Source organism: Plectrocnemia conspersa, unplaced genomic scaffold (genome assembly GCF_051122295.1).
Source record: "Plectrocnemia conspersa isolate PC_06_02 unplaced genomic scaffold, ASM5112229v1 ptg000005l, whole genome shotgun sequence".
NCBI lineage: Eukaryota > Metazoa > Arthropoda > Insecta > Trichoptera > Polycentropodidae > Plectrocnemia > Plectrocnemia conspersa.
This window is the reverse complement of record NW_028277169.1, coordinates 32,626,386-32,646,494: the sequence shown is the minus strand read 5'-3', so window position 1 is coordinate 32,646,494 and position 20,109 is coordinate 32,626,386. Positions and strand designations below refer to the sequence as shown.

The window sequence follows — 20,109 nt, the reverse complement described above, 5'->3', positions numbered from 1 at the left end:
CGCGAGCAGGGCTTAATTGTGATATTTTAGAATTTAATGCGGTTGTTAAACTGTGTTGTATATTTTTTTATTACCGCGTTGCTCGAGTATTATTGCTCAGGAAATATTGTCAATAAAACAACTGTAAATCATGGAAAACGTCACAATAAAATAGTGGGACTACTAATGTTTCCGATTAATAAATCAATATAAAAATAAAATTATGACCCGCTTATAGTATTAATTGCAGTGAAAGTTTATCCAAAGAACTACTAATTGAAGAATTAAGTCAACGCGAACTAAAAGTTTATGTTCAATGAATTATAATCTTAACGCATAACCCAAGTATGTGTTATTATTTTAAATTATGACAACGATATATAGAAATTTATAAAATAATAATAAAGATATTCTTGATTTTTGGATTAGATATTGTTGATACTCGTAAATATTTTTTTGCAATACTCTTTATTGCAAACTTTAAATTCAGTTTACTATTGTAACACTAATAACATTAGTTTCTTTACAGTTTTTTATTAACCATTTATATTATTTTTAGTATTTTATTTAAACCCAAAATGAATGTTGTTTGTTTAATGAGTAATTTTTTTTTTTTTATTATTAGTTCAAATGATTTTTTTTCTTAATATCTAACTTATTCTTACCTCTTGTTCATTTTTTTATTTTTATTAGCATAAAAGTTCGGAGTCTTTGATGCAAAATATTTCGATATAGTTTTTACATCGTCTGCATTTTGATTTTGTGCAAGTGTTGTATCGATTGAAATTAATGATATTTGGAAGGAGCGAGGTCTAAAAAATAAGGTGGATGAGATAAAACGTTTTTATGACATTAAATAAAACAATTATTTTTGAATTTTGAATTTGATGTACATATATTCATTATTATTTTTGTATTTGATTAAACGCAGTGCTTTTTTACCTGAAACGGTATTTGATAAAAGTTGAAAAACGTATAACTCAATATCTATAATATTCGGTTCAACTATTTATTTAAATGCAAATAATATTAACACTTTACAGGCCGATGACTCAAATATGCATCACAGTAAAACCACTGTAAAAAATATTGTTAAAAAACGCTTATGTAACATTTAATATCGATTAAGATATTATTCAGAATTTAACATATATTCTTTTGTTATCAATAGTTTTGTATAATGAGCCTCAAATAAACATAACCTCAAAGTCATGAAAAGACTTCAAAGGCATGATAAAATTACATGGTTAAACTCTGTCAGTGTACCATCATATGATTAATTACAAAAAAATGATCAAATTTTGTTTAAAATAAAAACCATTGATTTCCTATTATGGAAATGTTAATTAAATGTTACAAACACCTGCTTGATACTAATAAAAAATCGTATTTATTGGGCTATTATGCGTTTATTGCAAAATCTAAAATCTACGAAAGCGTTAAAAATATAATATTTTCATAAAAACAGTCGTGCATAAAATTGTGCGACCAGTCGTGCATAAAATTAACCCTTAAATTTTCAGCGGCTTGTAAAGTGTTAAATTCTATAAATTTTAAATTTATTAAATTATTAAAATACCGCAGTCGTGATTCTTAAACTAAATGGGCAATAAAATAATTATATCATTGAACAAAGGCTTACCACAACCTATTACTCATGCATGAAGTAACAAGCAATGGTTTAAAGAAATAAAGAAAACAATTATGCTTAGATCTTACCTCTAATTTTTCGTTTTTGGCATCTATTATGTTTTTTTATAATTTTTACATAAATCGTCAAAGCATAAAATAACAGGTAATAATTTAAATGTTAATATAAATATATTTTCAATTATAGTATTTAGCTATTCAATTTTTAATATATCAAAAAAATAAAGCATGTTATTTTATTGCTGTTTTTTTAATAATAGTGGAAAAAATGGGTTACAGCCTATCTTAGCAGAAAAAGGATTATTGCTAATTGGTTTTACGTTTTTTGTTAAAAATAGTTTGAATCTTGTACTCTTATTTAAGAAATAATCTGCGGTTCGTGTTATTGTTTTTTTTATATCATATTTCTATTATACTATCCTGCATATAAAATCTATTTAAATCAATGTTCTCAATAAACCAAGAAGCAATAGTTTTCGTTGATGCACTTAAAACTGATAATATTGTTATATATTATTGCATTTTCAAGTAGTTATTTTCATATTTAGATTTTATTTTATCAAAACATAATTTTTTTGATCTTTAAAAGTAGATTTAAATATATAATTTAACCATATAAAGTTATTGTTTTTTTTAGAATATAAACAAGTATAAGCGATTAGGTTAATATTTGCATCATCAGCAGATGTATTAAGTATTGCTTTACAAAAGCTTATAACGTGTTTTATCAAATTCAAGTGCCATTCCTATCCGACTTTCGACGCGGTAATATTTATAGCGTAATTTTGCTTAGATTTTATTTTGACATAAAAAACGTAAAATTGCACCTCGTTTCTATAAATTAAATAAGGGATCGGCTTGGTAAAACCCAAGTATCTTGACACATACATAGATCAATGGTTCAAGTTGAAGATCAATGATTCAACACTAGAATGACCTGGTTTCGAATCCAACATGAACCTCAATGTTGGATTCTCAATTTTACTTTCTTTTGTGTCTGGAAGATCAAAATAATTTGTTATTATGTCTGAACTTTTCTTAATCTTACAGAGAAATAGAGTTATAATTAATTAAAATCGATCAAGTTCGTGAATTACTTATCAATTAAAAAGCTGAATGTGGTTGATAAAAAAATAGTATAAATAAAAATATATTTAATCGTTAGGACCACCCATAATCGTCGCATCGTAATTTGTTCATGAATAAATATTTATGCGGTACGTAGCTATGCATCTCTTTGCTTAAAGCAAATACAACTAAATTAAAATATATTGTGCCGATAAAATATTTAATACTGCCGGATAAATTCGATAGTACTTAAAAAAATGATAAGCCAAAATTACGTCTATGAGCGAGAAGGTAAAATTTCACTATTGCCAATTATATACAATGTTACTTACAATGTATTATATTATGTAGATATGTAGACTGTCAATATTATATTTTTAGCATTAAAATATATTTTTTATATCAAAACAAATATTCCAGTTTTGTTAAAAATCATCATTAGTGAAAGAGTTGAGAGAAAGTAGATACATTGAACTCCTCCCATTTCCCCAGTCGTATATAAGGCATAACGCTTTTATTAGAACTTTCCTAACGATATTTTTGTACGAATGTAATTTTGCGAAGTGAGTGTTGAATCGACTCAAACGATCTTTCAAAGTTAGAGAAAAGCAACCACTTCCGCGTTTATTGTCCAATTTGCTCCAAACAAGCATCTAAGAGTGCAACTCTATCTTTGAGGTAACTTAGATCTATTGTTGAATCATTATTCGATAATCGTTTGTTTTATTTCATGCAATTTATTGTTTTTTTTTAAATGTAAAATCATTGTTAGATTTTTTTAATCAATTATGTAAACAAGATTTATAGTTTTGTACAACTAACATTAGCAAAAATTTATTTAATTATTATTTGTATCATAAATTGCTTATTTTTATAAATCAAATAATTTTCTCAGATATTTTATAGTATATAGATTTGATATTTTACTTTAAAATACATGTAAAGATATTTTTATGTATTATGAATGAGAGTGCTATCATTTTTTTATAAACAAAAACCATGCTAATACATATGTTTTTAAACAAAATTTAAAACTTGCGTAAATACTATCCATCCAACGTACGAAGACACTCTAGTGAGAACATCAGGATATCCGACAGCACAAGGTCTTCCCCATGATACAATTCCATGGAGAAATCCACCATTAATTAATGGACCGCCAGAATCACCCTGAAAATAAAATCAATGGCTCAAATTAAAAATTAAAATAAATAATAAAAAAATACATACATTGCATAAACCTTGACCAGTTTTCACAAAAACGCATAGATTCGTAGAAAAAATTTTGTTTGGACTCCACTTTGCCGAACAATTTTCATTACTAATAGAAAACATTGTCAGCACTTGGAGATGATCAGGAATTGTACCGGGTGACTAAAAAACATTGAAATACAATGATAATGTCTACTTCATGAACGAAATATCGAAATCAAACGGCCGTTTATAAGCTGTATTGATTTGGACATATATCAATATGGGCTTATTACTTTACTTTATATAAGGAACTTGTTAGATTTTATTATACTTGCCGATGTCAAGCCCCATCCAGAAGCATACAATAAATAATTATCCGGAAACGGAAACATTGGCAAAGCAATGGGTTGCACAAATGAATTGTATTCAATTTGCGTCGTTGTTTTTACTAATGCAATGTCATTCTCAACCGTGCTTGGATTGTATTTTTTATGAGATATGGTTCTGCTGACGTCGTATCTTATACCACCACTGCTTAGAAGGATACTTCCAGCTACAATGAAAGATGGCATGGTCCTATAAAAAAAATTAAAATCTATTATTTTTTGTATGTGCTTAAAAAAGGGGATTTTGAACACAGAATAGATGAACATAGAAAGCATTATATAAGATAACTATTACTTAAACTTATATATTAAAAAAACAACTCATACTTAGAAACACAGCAATGGGCAGCTGTAATGACCCATTGACTTTTAATGATTGATCCACCACAAAAATGATCACCACCTGGACTTCTTAGTGAAACTTGGTAAGGTGCTTCTCCTGCATATGCATTCGTACCACCAACGATTAGCTGTTCTGATAAGTCTTGACAATCAACGCCTTAATTGAAAAATACCATTAGTACACGTGTATATGATATACCATTTTTTTAAATATTCATTGGTTACAAAAACTCACCAAAACTTAATAACGTCAGTATAAACGCAGTAATTAAAATCATGGTTTTGACTCTTAAGATGCTAGATGAATACTGATAACACACTCACTTATGACCTTAATTTTGTTTGCTTTTTTATAGAAACTAATCATTATGCCAAAAAAATGATTGCGTCTTTCTAGTTTTTACAGTATTTAATTTTAACGCGTGTTACTTTTTGTATTGTTGACGCCTTTTGAGCGATGAATAACTCAAAAGTAAAAAATAAATATTTTTACAATAAAATTAGCTAGAAATATTTATTGGGTTTGGGTCTTTGATTTGTGTTTTGGGTTTGAGTATCACATAAACGAACGTCGTTCATAACATTTTATAAAATAAAAAGATAGTTTTATATGATAATTTTAGATTTTAAAGTTTTTTAAGCTTTTTAGAATCGCACGAAGCTAAGTAGATATTTATTGTAATAATATTTATACAGCTATGGACTGACTTGATTAGTGTCAGTTTTGTGACATATATTTTAAATGGCAATACATATTTTATATTAGTTAAATAATGTTAATTATATTCTCAAAAGTCAATAAAAACGTAAGTAATTCAAATGACAATATATTATCAAGTGCCAAAATACTTGCAATAACCTAAGCTATTTCTCAATTCAATATATAAAAACGGGATGTGACGTACGCACCTTATAATAGTACGGTTGCCTGAACAAAAAAACAGCTTAATATTTTTAGTGCGAATTAAATAAAATTTTATATATCAGTTTTTTTTTTATTAAATACCGATGATTTGTTTTTTTTCGTGATTGCGATGTTATGATAATATAAACAAAACCAACAATTTTATCATAGAATCCACATTTAAAAATAGCTAATATCCACTATTTACTACAACATATATTAACTTCGATAAAAACTATTTGAAAATTAATTAATCCATGACTCCCGCTTCTCAACAACTAACATTTAGGAGACATCTCCCAAAAAGTTAAATACCTTAATAACAACCAAAGTTAAAATATATTTTTGTTAATACTGTGAATTTTTATATTTTAAATAGATATAAAAGATTTTTTAAATAATTTCCTTTTATGCCTTGAAATATTAATGGAAAATATGTTTAAATAAATGTAAGTAGAAAAATCTATGTGTATTTTCAGTTGATCGTTATTTTTTTTGAGGTTTATTAATTTATCCAAAGAATTTTACATTAAATATCAATTGAAAATATATTACTTATTAAATAAGCACTAATTAATTTTTGTAGCATTATTTTTTGTGATATATAAGTATTATTTTCTGGTTCTTAAACTTTTATTTTAACTTTTAACTGCATACACAACTATACTATTTTTTCAGCGATCGAAAAGAAATATTTGGTTGTTATTTGCTTATCTTGCTTAATATATTCGAATGTAATAATTAAAAAAAATATAAATCTCATATTTTTCCTTAATTTTTTTTAACAATTGAATATGTGACGCGAATAACTTAAATAGTTTACATACGTTCATTTTTAGATTTTTATAATATTATATTTTACAATTTATTTATCAGAATGATTTTTCATACTAAACTAGTATCTATAATATATAACACGATATTGGATTTTGTCAAGAATGAACATTTTCGATTGTCGAATAACATAAGTTATGATGTGACGTTGTTCCACTGTTTGACAGCTAGTATAAGCACATCCAAGATGTTAGCGCTCATCATCGTTGTGTTGGAAATAAGGGTGCGTGTACGCATGCATGCATACATACATAGTTTTCCACGAATTTGTTTACACCGATAGGAGAACGTTACAAATACTAAATCAGGGCTGTTTTAATGGTAGATTGACCATACGTTGGAAATTGAATTAAAAATTATAATGTGTTGTATTTTTATTAAAAATTATTGTCATATTGTGGTATTTTGTATTCAATAAAACAATTCCTGTAATGTTCTATTGGTATTTAAAAAAATATATTAAACAGATATTAAACCTGGAAAGTGATACCAAAACTGCTCTCATGTTTTTGAGTTGAATATGTATATAAATAAACAAAAAAAAGTAAGAAAGTGATATTTTACACTTTCCTAAACAAATTAAATTAAAAAAGTAAAAATTAATTGCACTTGTAATTTCACATGGTCATCCTATTATATTCTCTCACAAATACTATGACGATGAGCGTTCATATCTTGGACGGACTGTACCTATTTATAAAGCTTGTCGAAAACCTATCTACTAATACTTAATTTTAAAATTAAATATAATATTGGTCTTTTAAAATGTTTTAATAAAAAAATTGACAAAAAATATTTTAAAACGATAATTTTTTTTAGAAAAGTATAAAATGGAAATTAAAAACGTAACATTTTTCAAAATTAAATAACTTTTCATTTAACAGTAAATATTTTTCCAACAAAAAAAGTTGGTTGAAATTACAGGGTAACTCATATAACGTTATTCAATCAAAATCTCAACGTTTTTCGCGTCGCATATTCAATTATAAATTGATATTTTAAATGTAATAAAAAAACAATAAAATACGAAAACCAATTTTATTTTTAGGGACAAAAATCTTTTTTAAATAAGTTTTTAAAAAAATTCAACAGAAAATTGATAAAATATAATTAATTATTTTTATAATATTATACTTTTTTTCAATAAATTATTTATTTGATTTTTAAGCAATATTATTAATAAATATTCGTAATAACCAAAATAATTGATTAGTTTACAGTTTGTATTTTTTTTAAATGTAAAATAAAAGAAAAGAAATCTTATATTAAATTAAATTATACATATGTCAAAATATTATTTGTTTAAATTTAATTTAATACTTTACAGTCAAATGACTTTATTGAATGTTTTTATTTGTTTGTCAATATATCAGTTCATTTTATACTTGTTTTAAAATAAATCTAATGCCTTGATACTTTTTTATCAATATTAAATATATTGTAAAATTTATTATATATTAGTACATTTTAACATTTTCAATAACCAAATTAAATCAGTTTTAACTTCATAACAAAAACATTTTTTTTAACATAAAATCGGCTTTATTTGTGTAAATGATGAAATAAGCCCAATCGAAGATATCACGCATTAAAAAATGTTTACATTTTTAGAGCACCTTTACATATTTGTTTTACTTGGCAATGCAAGGTGTAACATTCTTTTAATGTTTTTAATATAAAAATAAAAAATAAGTGCATTAAATTTAATTTATAAATTAAAAATTCTAACTAAATAATATAATAAAAACAATGAAGATAAGAAAATATTTTTATTATATAGTTATTAAAAAATGTTGTATTTTTATTGTTTATAATAAATATAAGGATTTAATTATTAAAATTATACAAATCTTACAATTATTTTAGTATGAATTTATTGTTTTAATATTTGACATTTTAATATTAATACAATATAATGTAACATTTTTTTATTTCATTTAATCATCAAAAATAACATACTATTTAATTATTACCAAATAATATTTAATTGCCTGAATTAAATTGGTAGTGAATGTATTTTTCTTTAACGTAAAAATCTGTTTAATTTTGAAGTAGCGTCCAAAATATCCAACCAACATAGGAAGACACTCTAGTAAGTACATCAGGGTATCCAACAGCGCAGGGTTTTCCCCAAGATACAATACCATGTAGTTTTCCATTTTTAGTTACCGGACCGCCAGAATCACCCTGTGAATAAAATTATTTTTTTAAATTATGTTTTACAAAATATAAAGCAAAATAATACGTACATTGCATAAACCTTTGCCATATGCGACATAAACGCATAAATTTGAGTCATAAATACTGTATCCATTCCATTTTACCAAACAATCTGAACGACTCATAGTCGTCATTGTAAGTACTTGAAGAGTATTTGGTTTGGTACCTGACACCTGAAAAATTATTAATTCATATGCTACTTTAAAAAGGCTGGCATGTCAAATATTTAAGATTTAATTGCCAAATACTTCTATATTGATTTTGACATCGAGTGTGGCATTTTTGATATGAAAAGATTGGCAACGTCACAAATGAGCGTGGTCAAATGGGCGTGCGTCAAAAGAGCGCTACATTTAAAGCGCTGCGTTTACCAAAGTAGCGCTGTTACAACAAAACATTATTAATTATTACGTACAAACGAAAGTATAACTCCCCATCCCCATACGTACGATATACATATATTTTTACTAAAATGAAACGCTGATTTTGAATTGTTCTGTAATGTTTCATTAAATTGACAATTATTTTTGCGCTCTTATGACGTGCTCTCTTTTGACAAACGCTCATATGACTGTCTGCGCAATTGACGCACGCTATTTTGCTACATCGCTACTTTGGTAAACGCCTTTATGACGCAGCGCTTATAATGCAGCGCTCATACGATGGATGGCGCACTTTTGATCGGCCGCCGAAAAGATTTTATAAATGTATAAAAAATTAACTTACTGATGTATACCCCCATCCAGAAGCTAATAAAGGCTTATTATCCCTAATCGGAAAGATTGGCAAAGAAACGCTGTCCACAAATACACTGAATTCAATTAAAGTTTTTAGTTCTACTAATGCAATGTCATTGTCATTCGTATATTGACTGTAATATTCATGAATTACAGATTTGTTAACGTCGTATCTCACCCCACCACTGTCTAGTAAGATGCTTCCAGCTACAATAAAAGTTGGATAGCCTCTGTAAAAATAAAAATATATAATAAAAAACAACCACTACTAGAGCACTATATATTACAGACCAAAAATATAACGGGATTCTAATAGTCGGTAGTTTAATCGGGATTCTTATAGTCATTAGATTTTAAGTCGGTAGTGCGCCAGCGATATTAGGGATAATGGACAGTAAATATTATGTTATATTATACCAAGCAAATTTTATTCCTCGATCTTAATTATTCATCAAAACGCAGATAGACAATACAGTCATAGCAAAGTGCTATGAACCTTCGAATGAGCTGCGCCACAGCCTACAATAACCATGTGAATTTAAATGCTTAGTTTGCGTTCATTGCCCTAGAATCGTTTTCAACATTCGAACTTTTATTGAGTTTAATGTATAAAAAAACTTTAAATACGACTAAAGATTTATTAAAATCATAAATATGTAAAAGTTCGAAAAAATAATCAATTTAATTCAAATTATTCAACTCGATATAATAAAATAAAATCATACGCATTTACGCAGCAATGCGCAGCTGTAACGACCCATCGACTAGTGATGATTGCTCCACCACAAAAATGATTATTATTGGGATCTCTTAGTGAAACTTGATAAGGAGCTTGACCTGCATAAGCATTTGTGCCACCAACAATAAGGTTATCTGATGAGTCTTGACAATTAACACCTAAGTCATATATAAACAGAAATTAAATTAGAACAAGTTATACATATATAAAGCGTTATATTAGTAATAAGCCTAATAATTTAATAATTATTATTAATAATGAAAAGCAATAGAATGTTAACTCTTTAAACTGAATATTATGTTAAATAGCAATTGTATTTAAAATAATATAGTTTAAATCGCCCTAAAGCTAATATTTTGTGATATTTCAGATAATTGATTTTTCAAAGACAATCTTTAAATTTAATTCGCTTTAAAATTTTTATAGTTTTTTAACTTTAATTTCTTAGATTTTATAACGTGAAGCATACAAATTTAAATCGTTTACCAAATACTTTGCTATCTAATATTTTTAAAATATTATCGTTAAAATCTTTGTGTTCTATTGCAGTTAAAATAGTGATGCAACACTAAATAAATACGTGTTTTTTTTAGTATTTCCTACCGTTGCTTATATACAATGCTTTTCATTATGAATAATAAATTAATAAATTTAAATAACTTACCGAAGCATAAAATCGTCAGGATAAAAACAGTTAAATAAAGCATGTTTATACTCTTAAGACGCCAGAAGTATACTGAGAATAAATTCTTTTATGACACTAATTTTGTTCGTATTTTATAGAATTTATTTTTACAAAAAAAAAAAAAAACAATTTCATTATTTTTTACGTTAATTTTTTACTATGCCTTTTGTTATTTGAGCGATGCATAAATCAAACATCAAAAAAATATTAATTTTTTTTTAAATGCAATAAATTTATCTTGAAAGAATAAAATTTAAGCGTGCCACAAAATTTATTTTGCTCTGAATTGTTAATGTTGATCAAAGTTATAATAATTTAAACTAAATAAAAAATAACAATTATATTATTTTTTTTATATATGTTGATGCATAAGTAACGTCGTATTTTTTAAGAAAATAAAAGTTAATATTTTCAGATAAACTTAATTAAATCAATCAATTACATAATTTCCATTATGGCTAATGACTGTCTCCCATATTTCTGTCAACTTCTTAATCCCATAAAAATAAAAAAAATTTCAGGTTTCGATGCAAAGAACGCATCTAGTGCTGTTTTTACCTCATCTGTTGTACTATTTTTTTCCATTTAGATAATTTTGTAGAGATAAAAACAAGTGAAAATCAGAAGGAGCTAAGTCAGGAGAATATGGTGGATGCTTTAAAACATCCCAATTGAGCTGTGTCATTATTGCAGAATGAGGCTGCGCATTGTCATGATGAAAGACGACATCCTTGCGATTGCTAAGTTCAGGTCGTTTTTTTACGAGTGCCGAGTTTAATTTTTGCAGCTGTTCACAATATCTATCAGCATTAATTGTTTGGTTAGGTTGCAATAACTCGTAATAAATAATGCCCTTCATATCCCACCAAACACAAAGCATTCTTTTTTTATGATGTTCTGCCTTTGGAGTGGTTAATGCGACTTGTCCTGGCTTGCCCCAGTGTTTCTAATTTCATTGTTATAGACAACCCATTTTTCATCCCAGTCACTAGTCGATGCAAAAAAGGTTCATGCTTTTGTCTCGCACACAAAGAAACACATGTGGCAATTCGGTCCAGCAGGTTTGCGGATGACAAGTTGTGCGGAACCCAAACGTCGTACATGGAAACCATTCCAATGCGATTCAGATGCCTCACCACCGTAGATTGATTGATACCCATCTTCATTGCGATGTTCCTGTTATTAACTTATATTAACTATAAAACTGAATTGACTGATATGTGTATGTATGTATGTCTTAAATTTTATTTAGTGTTCCTCTTCAGATAATATGACTTTAAAAAAACACAAAACGTTCAGTGATCCATTAATGAGGGATGTCATAAGTTACGTTACCAAATTTCCTGAAATTGAAAATACCCTTTCGCTGGGTAACGAAGTGGGTTGAATACTTTTAAAAGCATCAAATAAAAGATTCATTTTTTGGTCCTTCGATTTGTAGACTAGTATATAGAAAAAATATATTACTTATTAAATAACAACTAATTAATTTTTGTAGCATTATTTTTTGTGATAAATAAGTATTATTTTCAGGTTCTTAAACTTTTATTTTAATTTTGAAGTGCATATACAAGTACACTCATCCCTCGACTTACGCGATACCCATTTTACGCGGTCAGAAAAACAACATTTTTGTGGCACGTGTCACACAAATGCGAATGTTGCATCAGATTACTCCCACTCCTAGGACCAGACGTCTGTAGACGCGCACTAGGCAACGTGGGTGGGATATGCCGCGTATCTCTCGCACCCAATACATTTCTATGCGTTCTCTCTTTTTTTTGTTGCCTAGTGCGCGCCTAGCATAACTTCCTCCGTTGCGCGTGCAGTACGTCAAATGTGTTGTGTAGTGAAGATTTGAAAAAAACAAAACACAAAAATTAGTTACAGACTATTTAATTAGACGAAAAGAAGAGCCTGCTGCTGGATTTGAATCCGATGATAGTAGCGATTTCGAGCCAACCAAAACCGCGGTTTCGGTTTACGTGATATCTCTTGGAACGTATCTACCGCGTAAATTTGGTTGTCATTTGCTTAACACTTAACCGGTGGATCGTTTTTTTCCCCGCATGATCTGTAAAAATGGGCTGTAATTTCGAGAACTTTACGCAACACAGATTTATAACAAAAATTTATCAAATGTTCTGCATTGTATTGGTTCATATGTTAAAATTATTTTATCAATGGTTTTCAATCTGTGGGTTGCATATAATAATAATTAATATAATAAAATTAGCTTTATTCTACTTCAATATATCTCTAGTTAATTATTATGTAAATAAAATGAACTATGTGAATTATCATATGTAAATTATATTTCATGGGCTAAATTTGTTATGCCAAGCTTTGTCACGCTTTAAAAGTAATTTACGATCGTGTTTTATTACTTTAGCTTTTTGATCCAAAGAGTTCTTTGATTGTCCCCCACATGTGAAGTTGTGGCGTCAATAAAAATATTTTCGCCTTGAAATATTTTTTTTCTTGTAGTACAAACCTTTATTCATAGATGTCATCACAAAACACTTTAGTGTTTGCGGGTAGAAACAACTGGACCCGTCGTTAAAGGTCAGAAATCGTAAAAGGTAGTTATTACCCGTCCCACCGGTTACCGCCAGTGGACGAAATCGGTAAATACTACCCGACCCGCCGGTTAAGTGTTAATATATTCAAATGTAATAATTTAAAAAAACTATAAAACTAATATTTTTCCTTAATTTTTTTTAACAATTGAATTGAAAAACGTAAGTCTTAAATACGTAAATAGTTAACTTTACAGGAAGTAAAAAAAATATTTACAGATTTACATACGTTCATTTTTGGATTATTATACTATTATATTTCACAATTTTTTCATCAGAAAGTTTTTTCATACTAAACTAGTATCTATATAACATATATAGCATATAATATCTATAAGTATTGTCATTATATGGGTTATATTATATTTGTTGTAAAAAAAATTTGATGCTTTGATACTTTTTTATTAATATTATATATAGAAACATTTTTAAATTTTATATATTTAATACATTTAAACATTTTTATTGACAGAAAATAAATAGTTTTAATTTAAAAAAAATCCTGAACATAAAATTCTGCTTAATTTTGAAGTTTCGTCCAAACTATCCAATATACGAAAGAAGACACTCTAGTAAGTACATCGGGATAACCAACAGCGCAGGGTTTACCCCAAGATACAATACCATGTAGTTTTCCACCCTTAGTTAACGGACCGCCAGAATCGCCATGTAAAAAAAATATATTTTAATATTATATTTTACGAAATATAAAGCAAAATAATACTTACATAGCATAAACCTTGTCCACTTGCGACATAAACGCATAAATTTGATTTAAAGATAGTGTATGGTTTCCATTTTAACCAACATTCCAAAAAACTCACAGACGTCATTGTTAGGACTTGAAGAGTATTTGGTGTGCCACTTGACAACTTAAATACACGTATTAATTTATTTTATACTTGAAAGATAGCTGGCATATATTTTAAAATTTAATTTCCATATACTTCTATATCGATTTTGACATAAAGTATGGCATTGTTGCTATGAGAAGATTTTAAAAATGTATGAAAAATCAACTTACTGATGTCCAACCCCATCCAGAAGCGAGTAAAGGCTTATTATCCATAATCGGAAAGTATGGCAAAGCAATGCTTTGCACAAATTCATTGAATTGAATCAAAGTTGTTAGTTTTACTAATGCAATGTCATTTTCAGCCGTACTTCGATTGTAATTTTCATGAATTATATATTTGCTAACGTCGTATCTCATCCCACCATTGTCTAATAAGATGCTTCCAGCTACAATGAAAGTTGGATAGCCTCTGTAAAAATAAATATAATAAAAAACAGCCACTACTGAAGCACTAAGGCAGCAATGTATATTATATTTTTTCTAACAAGCAAATTTTTTTCCTCAATCTCAATTATTCAACAAAACACAGGTCATACAGTCTTAGCGAAGTGCTATGGACCTTCAAAGGACCTGTGCCAAAGCCTACACTATCCATGTTAATTTAATGGCTTAGCTTGCCTTCAGTGCACCACATATTATTACCAAAAAAAGCGTTTTCCACGGAGTTAAATATGTATGTATAATATATAAGAACTTAAAATGCGACTAAAGATTTATTGAAATCATTAATATGTAAAATCTCAGGTGAATAATCATTTTAAGGCATATTACTCAACTCTATATAATAAAATAAAATCACAGTCCACGGAGGCGTCGCTGCATAGACGCGTATTCGTTATTGTACGCTTGTTGTACGCCTGCTTGCTGCGTACATATAAACTAACGAAACACTGTCGACGGAGCTGCAACGTCACGCACACGAAGCTGCATGCAAGCTTCATGACGACAGTCGTCAAGCATGTCAGACGCCCGAGTGAGATGTCCACGGGACGTCGTTGCATAGACGCGTATTCGTCATTGTACGCTTGATGTACGCTTGTTGTACGCTTGTTGTACGCCTGCTTGCCGCGTACATATAAACTAACGAAACATTATTTGACTTCCCACCTCACTCCAAGCTTTCTCAGTAATATATTTTCTTGCATAATTTGCAAGATTACTATTATAAAGACACTGGTACTTTTCGACGATCTGAAAAAATTAGCAGCTGAAATTGCAATTGTTTTCTACACGTTCATGCAGTTCGATACGCCCGGGCGTCTGACATGCTTGACGCCTGTCGTCATGAAGCTTCCATGCAGCGACGTGAGCGTGACGTTGCAGCTCGGTCGACAGTGTTTCGTTAGTTTATAATATAAAGTTAGTTTATAATATAAACTAACGAAACACTGTCGACTGAGAAAGCTTGAAGTGAGGTAAGAAGTCAAATAATATTTCGTTAGTTTATATGTACTCAGCAAGCAGGCGTACAAGCGTACAATGACGAATACGCGTCTATGCAGCGACGCCTCCGTGGACAGTGGGCCTAACTCAAACAATAAAAAAATATGAGAATTTTATTATAGATATTTTTATAATGCAATAAAATTATCAAAAAAATGATAAAAGTGGAGCTTGCCTAAAATTTAATTTTGTTCTGAATAGTCAATGTTAATTAAAGCATTAATTATTTAAACTAAATAAAATCTGTTGAGACTTGATTTGGTGGAGACTGAAGCACTCTTAAGTATTTAAAACAGGAAAATAGTGAAAAGCATTATTATTACTTTTATTTTTACAGTATTAAATTACTGTCATTGCCACTTTATTAATATACAATTTATCCAGTTAAATTAGTCAATACGAAAACATGTTTACGCATTTCTAGTTTTTACATACGCTATTTTTTTAAGTGCAAATGTCTTTTGAGCAACAAATAACAGCAAATTACCTACTAATATTAAATACTTAATTATTTAATACAGATTTTTTTTGTCTATAAACTATTTTGTCTTGAAAACACTTAACTATAAAAACACAAAAAATAACTGGAAAAATTAATCCGACGTAATTATGAAATAAATTCTAGAGTCATAAATCTAATAACTAAGAATATTAAAGTACGCCACTGTTTTTTTTTAATTCCCGAGAACGTAATAATGAAAAGTAATTTTAAATATACATTTTGTTATTTGATTTTTTAGGAAACGTTAATTTAAATATTTCAATACAAAAAAACAGCAATAAAATAATATAAAAAATTCAAATATTCAGTGCTGATAATATAATAAAAATACTCATACATTACGATATGTTTAGGAACAGATTTGTTGCTATGATGCTTTTAAAATTATGTCATATATATTATGATATATTTTAATATATATAATAAATTTCAATTAACATTTTCGGTATCTTAATAAATTAGGTTAAATTCAATTAAAATATGTTTTGTATTTTTTGAATACATAATATTTAGCTTAATTTGTAAGTTCAGTCCAAAGTACCATTAAATTAAATTATATATGTTGCTATACAGTTTTAGTTTTTCTTTTATGCTATGTTATTTGTTTAAAAATGATAAGATTTGTTTTATTAACTTTGTGGTCTTATCTAAATTTAATAACTATTAAAAAATATTGCGATGGTATAAAAAGTGACTTCAAAACTAGCTGTGTATATTTAATTATTATTGCTGTGTTTAGCTTACAATTTACTTTTTTTGTTAATAATTCAGACTAACATAAAAAATAAATAAGTGTATATTTATTATAAATGTTACTTTTTTCATGTATTTTTCATCTGATCGGCTAGTTATTTTTATATCCAATAGGATCTAACGACTTTTTAATTAAATATGAATGCAAATGGTTTTTTATGTTAAATGAAAATATACATATGTCAAAATAATAATTTTTTAAACTGAATTTAATACTCCACAATTAAATTACTTTATTTAATGCTTTTATTTGTATGTCAATATATCAATTCATTTTATACTTGTTTTAAAATAAATATATTTCTTTAATACTTTTCCATCAATATAAAATATATTGTAATATTTATAAATCTAATAAAATTAGTAAATTTAAACATTTTTAATTACCTTATAAAATCAGTTTTAATTTAAAAAAAAAAACATTTTTTTTAACGTAAAATCTGCTTAATTTGGTTAAATAATAAAAACGGTCCTATTAAAGATATTACGCGTTCAACAAGCAATTGACATCTTTAGAGCACATTTGTTTCACTTGGCAATGCAAGGTATAAACATTCCTCTAACGTTTTCAATATAAAAATTAAAAACAAATGTATTTAATTTAATATTAAGTTATAAATTAAATATAAGTTAATTTTTTTATTATATAGTTATTAAAATATGTTGTATTTATATTATTTACATATAATAAATATAAAATTTAATTATTAAATATATACACATTTCACACTTGTCTTATTAGTACATTTTTTTTATTTCATTTAAATATTAACAAATATAATTTCCTTTAATTATTTACAAATAATAATTAATTTAATTAATAACAAATAATATTTTACTACACGGATTATATTATATGTAACTGTATTTTTCTTCAACGTAAGAATCTGCTTAATTTGTAAGTTCCGTCCGAAGTATCCATTTAACGAAGGGCTTTCCCCAAGATGCAATGCCATGTAGTTTTCCACCTTTAGTTAACGGAACGCCAAAATCAGCCTAAAATAATAAAATTATATTTTAAATTATAATTTACGAAATATAAAGCAAAATAATACCTACATAGCATATACCTTTGCCACTTGCGATATAAACGCATAAATTTGTTTTAAAAATAGGTCTATTTTGCTCCTTCCATTTTGCCAAACAATCTGAAAAACTCATAGATGTTGTTGTTAGTACTTGATGTGATACCTGACGACTAAAATTCACGTTTTAATTTATTATATACTTTAAAAATAGCTGTCATAATATACATTTGAGATTCAATTGCCAAATATCAATTTGTAAATCAAGTATGACATTTTTGCTATGAACAGATTAATAAATATATGAAAAATTAACCTACTGATGTCCAGCCCCATCCAGAAGCTAATAAAGGCATATTATCCATAACCGGAAAGATTAGCAATGCAATGCTTTGCACAAATTCACTGAATTGAATTGAAGTTTTTAGTTTTACTAATGCAATGTTATTTTTAAGTGTATATGGACTGTAACTTTCATGAAGTATATATTTGCTAACGTTGTATCTCACTCCACCATTGTCTAGTAAGATGCTTCCTGCTACAATAAAAGATGGATTGCCACTGTAAAAATATAAAAATATAATTAATAGCATCCACTACTGGAGAACTAAGTCATATCTTTTGGCGGCTAACACTGATAACACGGACCAAAAATATAACGGAATTCTAATAGTCAGTTGTTTTGTCGGGATTCTTACAGTCAGTAGTGCGTCAACGAGTTTAGGGGTAAGGTAGCAATATATAATATGTTTTATTATGTTTGGTCTACACTCTCTGGAAGTTGTCCGAACCGAAGTTCAACTCAAGTCGGCCAAGGTCGCCGACTTCCATTCAAATTACGATACTGATAATTATAAAAGGTTTGTGTAGGTACTCACCAATAGAACATCAGGGAAAACTTTTCGGTCGTAAATATTCAATTTACGCAAAATCTTTGTCGGCTTTTGCAAAATGTCAAAGGGCATAAAAATGATACTTCGGAATACGAACACCACATCTGTGACTATCCTAGAATTTGTCGCCATCGATTCTAAATAAGAATTCGTTATGGTGTGATATTTATATAAACCGATCTAGGAAAATACATAAGGATATTCGAAACAATTTTTTTTAACAAAATCAAGTACCACTAATTATTTTTTAATTATTTAATTTTATATGAAAAAAATATAATAACGATATCTGTTAGAAGAATATACTATCAAAAATATAATTATTCCCTTTTGGTGCCCTAAAATATTTAAAGATGTCAGTAAGAGTCTGTTGAAGTCCCCGATAGGTATGTGGTATTATAACTTGACCACGTGACCACGATGCAGCGCTCGACATGCGTGTTAACCATAGGACGCCTACGCGCATACTGAAGTTGAACCGAGTTACTCGTTCTATCTCAGTTTGCGCAAAACCATATCATTATTTCTTTCACTCTCGTCATTTAACACGCGAGAGAACGAAAGGGGAAGTATCTCACCGCTCGCGCTCGATAGAGTAGCTCCGACTTCGGTCCGTTTGCCGACAATGTTCGGAAGCGCTCGAAGCTGGCCATGTCGACTGAATTACTCCCACTTTACCTCCCGTTCACGGTAACCTCGCACAACTTCCGAGAGATTTTAGAACGGGCAGAACCAAACTCGACCGAATTAACCTACTATATTATCCGTCCTTGGCCTACCTTGGCCAACTTCCAGAGATTGTAGGGCAGGCATTATAACAGGCAAATTTTATTTCGCGATCTCAATAGTTCATCAAAACACAGATAAGCAATACAGTCTTAGCGAAGTGCTATTGACCTTCAAATGAGCTGCGCCACGGCCTACAATAACCACGGTAATTTAAATGCTTAGTTTGCGTTTAGTGCCCTAGAATCGTTTTCAACATTCGAACTTTAATTTAGTTAAATGTATGAAAAAACTTTGAATTAATAAAATCATTTATATGTAAAAGCTCGAAACAATAATCAATTTATTGCATATTACTCAACTCGATATAATAAAATAAAATCATACACAACGCAACAATGAGCAGCTGTAACGACCCATTGACTTTTGATGATTGCTCCACCACAAAAATGATAATTATCGCGATCTCTTAGTTAAATTTGATAAGGAGCTTGACCTGCATAAGCATCCGTGCCACCAGCAATAAGGTTATCTGATGAGTCTTGACAATTAGCACCTAAGCCATATATAAACAGAAACAACATAAGTTATACA

At 28.2% G+C, this 20,109-nt stretch overlaps 2 protein-coding genes and 1 pseudogene across 5 annotated transcripts in view; 1 reads left to right on the top strand and 2 right to left on the bottom strand.

Annotated features, from left to right (window-relative positions):
• LOC148235453 (uncharacterized) overlaps window positions 1–20,109 on the top strand; it is a 598,142-nt gene that overhangs the window by 79,402 nt on the left and 498,631 nt on the right. The gene's annotated exons all lie outside the window — the stretch shown is intronic.
• LOC148235460 (transmembrane protease serine 9-like) lies at window positions 2,274–10,790 on the bottom strand. Its single transcript, XM_088185936.1, has 9 exons — window positions 10,718–10,790; window positions 10,040–10,211; window positions 9,304–9,544; window positions 8,607–8,750; window positions 8,400–8,544; window positions 4,605–4,776; window positions 4,227–4,467; window positions 3,928–4,071; window positions 2,274–3,867 (listed from the first exon to the last, which is right to left on the bottom strand). The coding sequence occupies exons 1-9, from the start codon at window positions 10,758–10,760 to the stop codon at window positions 3,715–3,717; spliced, it is 1,455 nt and encodes a 484-aa protein (XP_088042062.1). The 5' UTR covers window positions 10,761–10,790; the 3' UTR covers window positions 2,274–3,714.
• On the bottom strand, window positions 13,815–14,576 carry LOC148235459 (chymotrypsin-1 pseudogene; annotated as a pseudogene). The gene is made up of 3 exons (XR_015809583.1): window positions 14,342–14,576; window positions 14,046–14,189; window positions 13,815–13,987 (listed from the first exon to the last, which is right to left on the bottom strand). The product of XR_015809583.1 is annotated as a chymotrypsin-1 pseudogene (transcript).